Source organism: Apostichopus japonicus, chromosome 10, assembly GCF_037975245.1.
Source record: "Apostichopus japonicus isolate 1M-3 chromosome 10, ASM3797524v1, whole genome shotgun sequence".
Taxonomy (NCBI): Eukaryota; Metazoa; Echinodermata; class Holothuroidea; order Aspidochirotida; family Stichopodidae; genus Apostichopus; species Apostichopus japonicus.
The window spans coordinates 13,699,739-13,707,187 of record NC_092570.1 but is presented as its reverse complement, the minus strand read 5'-3'; the positions used below and the strand labels follow the sequence as shown (position 1 = coordinate 13,707,187).

General features: G+C 37.6%; 1 protein-coding gene across 3 annotated transcripts in view; it reads left to right on the top strand.

The window, feature by feature from the left end:
- Positions 1-1,912: 1,912 nt before the first annotated feature.
- Positions 1,913-7,449, top strand: part of LOC139975082 (uncharacterized) — a 28,520-nt gene continuing 22,983 nt past the window's right edge. For 2 of the 3 annotated variants that reach the window (XR_011795649.1, XM_071982702.1), the window contains exons 1-4: positions 1,949-2,125; positions 3,336-3,510; positions 4,200-4,267; positions 7,145-7,286. Coding sequence is in view for 2 of the 3 variants with exons in the window: in XM_071982702.1 (XP_071838803.1) it covers positions 3,369-3,510; positions 4,200-4,267; positions 7,145-7,286 (352 nt within the window). In the remaining variant the exon portion in view is untranslated. The other variant, XM_071982703.1, reaches the window with a different exon arrangement.

Here is a 7,449-nt window from a genome sequence, read left to right as displayed (position 1 = left end):
ATGTAGTAGACATTATGTAGAGAGGAAATGCTTCCGTAACAACTCCCTGGGCAATGTATGCGAAGTGGTTTTCCAAATGTCTTATTATTTGACAACCTTTCTTCGATCAGCCGGATCTTTGGTATAAAAATGTAGTAAACTATATTAATGAAATTTGAACACACTGAAAAAATTATCTTTCTGCACACTACGTACTTCTCGTCAAAATCTGAAAATTTTCGTTTTCATCAAGGATTGTGAAACAATTTTCGAAGTTACCGTACGTATATATTCCGAGTTTTAGTCGTTATAAAATAAACTTTCCATGCTATCTTAATTATTCGAGTGGATGACGTGTTAACCTACCAGTGAGATCCAAGCTTGTTTTGTTTGTTAAACAATTTAAAACAATTTAAATCGATGATATGTAAATCGACATATACCAGTTTAATTCGACATATCATCGATTTAAATCGACATATACCAATTTTAATCGATGATAAGTAAAATAAATGGGTATATGTCAATTTAAATTGACAAATACCAGTTTAAATCGATGATATGTCGAATTAAATCCGTTTAAACTGTTAGATGTCGATTTAAATTGATATATATATACCGATTTATTTTACATATCATCGATTTAAATTGGTATATGTCGATTTAAATCGCTATATGTCGAATTAAACTGGTATATGTCGATTTAAATCGATGATATGTAGCATGAAACTGGTATATCGATTTAAATCAGCAGAAGTCAATTTATAAGCTGCTGGAAACTGGTATAAGTCGAAGGAAATTGGTATATGTCGATTTAAATCGGTATAAGTCGATTCCCCACGATTTGAGACTGATGGGCCGTCATAGGGGGTGTGGGGTGTCTCACCCCCCCCCCCCCCCCAATCTTGGTAAAACTGACTATAGTTGGAAAATTGGAGTACGACAGTCGGAATTTCCGACTGTCGCACTCTAATTTACCTAGGCCTATTCATACATTCCTGTGATAGTGAATGACCTAGAAAATGAAGAATTTCGGTCAAAATTGACCTTTAATAAGTCATATTTACCACGTTATCCTTGCCACTTTGAGAAATTGTATCTCGCGTCTCGCGATCCACCATACAAAACTTCGTATGATTTTGAATACTCTAATAAAAGTGCCTAATAAAACTACCGTCGACGTTCGCCAGCTTCAATTCGGTTTACATTTGTACTAATTTTGCTATATTGGGTGGGTTGATCCTGTTCGCTAGCTTCAAGTAAGTTCAGTATTCATATTGTCTCTATGGTATACAATGATTGGGGGGGGGGGGGGGCTGTAACGACTTGCCCAAAAAATATAACCAAATTTTTTGGCCATTTTAATGCCCATATCATATAGGCATGCATCGGTTATTACATGGCATGCCAATAACATACAGACATTGTTCGTGTTATTACCCTTCCTGATTGGTAATAATTGTTGGGGAAGTCATTACAATAAAAATGATCATAATTTATAAGTTAAACCATTGAAAAACACATTGCAAATTATTTTTCTTTCAGTAGGTGAGCGAAATATTCTCAGTTTTTAGTTCTTTACTTTACAAACATAAATGTAGTATTTCATATTAAAAGAAAATTATACGGGTGATTTTGGAAATTCCCATTTACTGGCTATTATTATTTATTATTTTATTGGTTATATGTAAATAATATGTTTATCCTGTTAGAAGGAAGGCTGTACAACGATAACATAGGACAACGAAATCGTTACTCAACGACTTGTTTAGACGAAACCTGTTCGTAGTTCGGTGCATGGTTGTCGCCCACATGTTTTGTGTTACAATAACGTAGCCAACATAGGGTTTGTGTTTGAAAAGATGGCGCAAACGAGTATCGAATCCAATGCAAAGCGTAGCTTTGTCAGCTGTGAGAAGTAGCTTCTAACTAGTTGAAGTCTGTGGTTGTCACTCACGGTAACGTTGGACGCGAATGTTCTTGTCTTTGGGTATATGTTTCTCGTATATAGTGTTGCACTGCTTGACTATTCTGCATTTTCTCAGAGAAAGCTAAGAAGAGTAAAGGACAATCGATGATATCGAATAGTCCCACATTACAAGTTTATCCAAATCGCCAAACTATTCGCACAGAATGCAGCAAAGTGGTTATAATTAATTTCCTAGGTTATGGTAGACTAGGCCTAGTATATGTTAGTTAGTTGTTACTGTACTAAGTTAGGCCAAGCCTAGTAGTGGTATTATCCTGTTCACTAACTTCGCGTGTTAACTGTTGTATATACTTGTAGCAGTTAGTACACAGCCTAGCCTATAGTATTACTAGTAATTGGTATTACTATGAGTTACAACTCTCACTGTAGCTGCCGTATTGATAAGTCAAATTGCAAAAGCCTCAATTTATACAGTGAGTGAAAGAAGAAAATATGCAATTTGCAGTTGTAGGCATGTTCACACCATTAATATTAACAATTTCGAGGAAGCAATATTCCTTGCGCAAGATCGTGATACGTGGCGGAGGTTAATCACTGAGCATGTCGGATAGACGAGACTCAACTTACTACTACTACTAGCCTAGGCATGTTCACAAATAACTTCACCCATCTACCTGAATTGGGCTACAGTACTGTCAGTAGCACTGACAGTTACTTGTTACTTTTGTTAGCAGTGCACAGTAATGCAATTGTTCAATTTCTTTCTTAAAGTCACAGTGACTTGGTGAAGTAATATATTTATCATTGCCACTGAACAAAATAATTGTTAACCCAGCTATTTGTTGAAACGTTTTCCTGAAATTTTGATCAACTCTGACCATAGGGAAACAAAAACACAGCAAGATTAAACCATTTTATATATACTTTTTTTTCAAATACACTAGCAGCACAACTAGAGAAATTTAAACATATGCTGTAAATGTGTAATATTGTGAAATATTAACAGTACAATATTAGTACCAGGAAAGGACATACTTGTAGTTAAATGTAGTTAAATTCACAGGATCCTGTAGTTTAGGATTTGCTGTTCCATTGTGTAAATACTGGCATTGTTCTCTCCTGTTATTAATAAAAACAGAAAAGAAAAGCAGTCTGACGAATTTGCAGAAAATGTAAAAAAAGTGGAAAATAATAGAAAATTATTTTCTGAGAAAATGAGCTTGTTTTAAATGTAATATTTTTGAAACAATAATTTCATGCGAAACATTAAAAACAAGAATGTTCTATTATGTGTAGGTAACTCAATGTTGTAGCTTAGTGTAAACTCTGTAAAGTTCATTGGAATGTCCATATACTGTACACTGTAGGACTACTCTAGGCTAGATATATTTTATAATTTCACTGTTACCTTATTTCTCTTCTCCAGATGTCACATTTTGGATTTATAATATGAAGCAGCATGCTACGAAGAGGATCATTCACAGTCGCTTCAGACAAAGACATTATTGAGAAAGCTCGTAATTTTCAAACCCTTTTGGAAAGACACCCTGAATTTGACAGAAGGACGAAGCCAAGTCATTCAACTTCAAAAACTACATCTGGTAAGCTACTTACACAGGTCGGTAGCCCCAACAATTTATGGAGGGGCACAATAATTTAAGGAGGGGTGGCACCAACGTTTTATGTAGGGGCATCTATAATTTCATAAATTGCTTTTCTCAATGTTCCAACCTGTCACGAAGGACAAAATGAATAGGTAAAGAATAAACCTCTCTGTCGGGAGAAATTTCAGGGCAGAGTCAGTTGAAAATGGGGATAAGTAATTGGCCACTGATAAAGTGAATTTCCTTTCTTGTTAAAGGCATTGAAGACTCGCCCCAAACCGCGTGCGGCCATCTGAAAAAGTTAACTTTCCGTTGCTTGCAAGTGACGTTTTGTTCGTGTCGCTACAAAATGCAGACAGTACAGTAATGAAACGTGATACCTTGTTATCTTTAGCTGGACCTGAGATGTCCATCGCTGTATTGTTTGTACACTCTGCTGTGGGTATTGACCGCAGGTGTATGTACTAACTGTACACTAGTGTCTAATTACCGATGGTAGCAAGCTGTGTGTGTGTCTTTTCTGGGATCGATGGTGGTGTCTAACACTTCTGTTACACCTCATTCGAAAGTAGGTCAGATTACCGGCATTAGATGTTTCTTTTTGCGCAAGTCTTCACACCCTTTAAGTCCAAGCTATCTACTGTATGTCATCCTTTCTTCTGTGATTTTATTTGCCTTTCTTCCAGGTCCTTGGTTAGATTACAAAGCAAGAAGTCCAGAGCAGTTGCAGAGGGCTTTAAATGAAAGGCAAAAGGTGAGCTGACGGCAAGACATAGACTTCCCTAAGAAGATTTAGGATCCCGGAAACCCAAATTTTACAACCATCCTCAAATAGCTCTGGAATGTTGTTATGTTGATTTACATGAGAAACCTTATCCCATGATTTCAGGCAGCTGAAGCCAAAGATGCAGGAAAGAGTTACTCCTACATAGCATATATGTGATACAGTCCTTCTATGGGCCCTTACAAACATAAGTATTTTAACACAAATTATGTCTTGCTTCGCAAGAAAAGAAGACTAAAAGAAACGAAAGAAGACTGAGAAATTTTCAAAAGTATCATTAAAGCGCCCACTGAATTGAGCAATATGTGAATCACTGAGGTTTTGACAGTCAGTTATTGTTAAACAAAATATTCTTTGAAATGTTTTGAAAATTGGCTTGATGTATTATCTACAGACTATTTTTGCCCTGAAAATGTGTGTTTTTGTTTTTCCAATGCTGAAAATGGTGTGCAAAAGGCCCAAAATATCAATTTGAGAATTGGTAGAAAGTATTCAAGGTCTCCTAGAACTGCTTATCTAGACTAGCAAGAAATCTTTCAAAAGTCATTTTTCATTCATGTCTTTTCATAAAGGCGTGTAATAATTCCAAATGTACCCATACCTGATGTAGTTCCAACTGAGGTGAATGGTAGGCTAGAGACAGCTGGAATATGTCCCTTTGTACAAAACCCTCAGTATAATCATAAAAAAATAAAACGGGGTACTTTTGCTGAAGTTTCTTGATTTCAGTGGGTGATCCTGATATGATAGAAGTATATTATCAATGGTTTAAGATAATTTACACCCATTACAAGTCAACCTTTCCACACTGATGCTCATAGGAGTAGGAGCCAAATTTGATTTGGGGGGCTGTAACGACTTTCCCGAAAAATATAACCAAATTTTTTGCACGCTCTGCGCGCGTTCAACATGTAAATGTGCATATCATATAGGCATGCATCGGTTTTGACATCGCATGCCAATAACATACAGTCATTTGCCGTGTTATTACCCTTTCATATTGGTTAGAATTATTGGGGAAGTCGTTACAATAATAATGATAATAATAATATCAGTTTAACCATTGAAAAACACATTGCAAATTATTTTTCTTTCAGCAGGTGCCCGAAAAATTTTCAGCATAATGCCCAAATTTTCACAAAAAAATTAGTTCGGGGGGGGGGTGCAGCCCCCCCAGCCCCCTTGCCTCCTTTGCCTATGCTGATGCTATCTGGGCAAAGTTTGGCTTTGAGTATTATCAGGAGGGTTTGGAAGCCTACAGAGGCTCATTTGACATCCAATCCATGTGAAGTCACTTCTGCAAACACATATTTACACCAAACCATCTCTTTTTGAAAATGAGAAGGCAAGCAACTAAACAGAAGAAAAATAAAAACCCAGACAAAAGCGATATGAACTAGATGTGTATATAGAAAGGGTCCACAAAGAATCCTTCCAGTGCATTCTGCCAGAGCCTGGAACAGTCTTCCACATGAAATCCAAAAACTCTGATATACTTAGGTGTCTCAAAACTAAGTGTGCAATTTTCATTTTCCAAATGTGCCTCAAATTGCTGTAAGTCTTGTTTTCCCTGTGCAATCTTCACTTTTACAAATGTGTGTCATTTCTTCATTTTTTGGGGTCCTTTTGAAAATTTTTCTTGGTATTTCTGAACTGTTTTTACTGCTTACTTATTCTATACTTCTGCTTGTACATGTAAATTTTTCGCTTTTGGTATTCATGTTTGTAAATTTTATGTTTTAGCACCAATGAAAAGCAAATCTTTGAGATTGACTAGGATACTAAATGAACTTGATACTGCATGCATGTTTAGTATGCAAATATCGTCAGGGTACTAATGTGACTACCATTGTCTTGATATGAAGGATTAACCCCAGGATAGGAGCTCACCAGTTCTCCAGTTACTGAGAGAGGTACAGAAACTGTTGTATAACTACAAAGCAAGAAACTAGAAGAGCGGAAGTAATCACCATTTGTGTAGTTTGAATAAGTCAAGAGCAGGGTCGTGAAGAGCCAAGTTGGGGCCGAGACCCTTTTTGAAGTCTTCAATCCTCATAGCCTTTAGCTCCCTAGAAAACCTTCCCCCCCCCGACCCCTCTCATGGTCCATGGTTAAGACCCCCTTTTGAAGTCCCCATGTTTCCTTATGAATATATTATGAAATGAGAGTTCAATATTCTGTATCCAATACTTCCCTGTCCCCCTAATTGACCCAGGCCTAAGCATCCCATACCCCACCAACCCCCCCACCCCCTCATTAGGCCTGGTCAAGAATTTATGTTCCATGGTAGGTGCTCAACAAGAAATGCAATACATATGAGGAGGTGGGCAGTGGCCGAGCGTCCATATAGTCAGAGGGGGCGGATGCCCCCCCTGACGGACTCAAATGGACTGCTGGCGCCCTTTTCAGCTTTTTACCACTTTTTACTTATTCGCGATTTTTGACTTTTTTATTGCGCTCTCAAATACCTATTGACATTTGTCACATTTTGTTGGTGTAATTTTCTGACAAAATGGCCATGACACCTATTTATTCTTCGTTTATCTGCAAATAAGCAAGGCCCGGAAAGGGTCATTTCTGGTGATCTAGGGAGTATCTTTACTCAAAAATATTTCTGTACGCTCCGCGCCAACCTATGGTGGAGCTCCGCTTAGATGGTGTCGAAAGCACCCCTACAGACCATTCTCGCCCCCCCCTGACCAATACCCCTAGCTCCGCCACTGGCTCAGGGGGGGGGGGTTTACTGTCTCATCACCATACCATCACTTACACCAACGTCTTCTTTTTAACCTTTCCATCTATCATTTTGGTGTTTTCAAATAAATTATATATTTTTTTATTTTATAGGAAAGAGATAAAGAGTATGGCTGGACACAAAAACAGGTACAGCAATTGAAAAAGGAACAAAGGCGGTTGGCAGAGGAGCAAGAAAGGCTCATCAAAGCCAAGGAAAGATGGGGCAGTCCTATAGGGGTGTTACCAAAGTCAGGTAGTTTAATGAATGAATAAGGATGTAATAAGTTGTAAAATATATCAGGTGAAATTGTATGCTAATAGCTCGCAGAAATTTCACTAAACTATACACATCATCCCCTGCCCCATCCCACCCTCCCCCCCCAAAGAAAATGGTGTGCCTTTGTTAGAATAGGTGG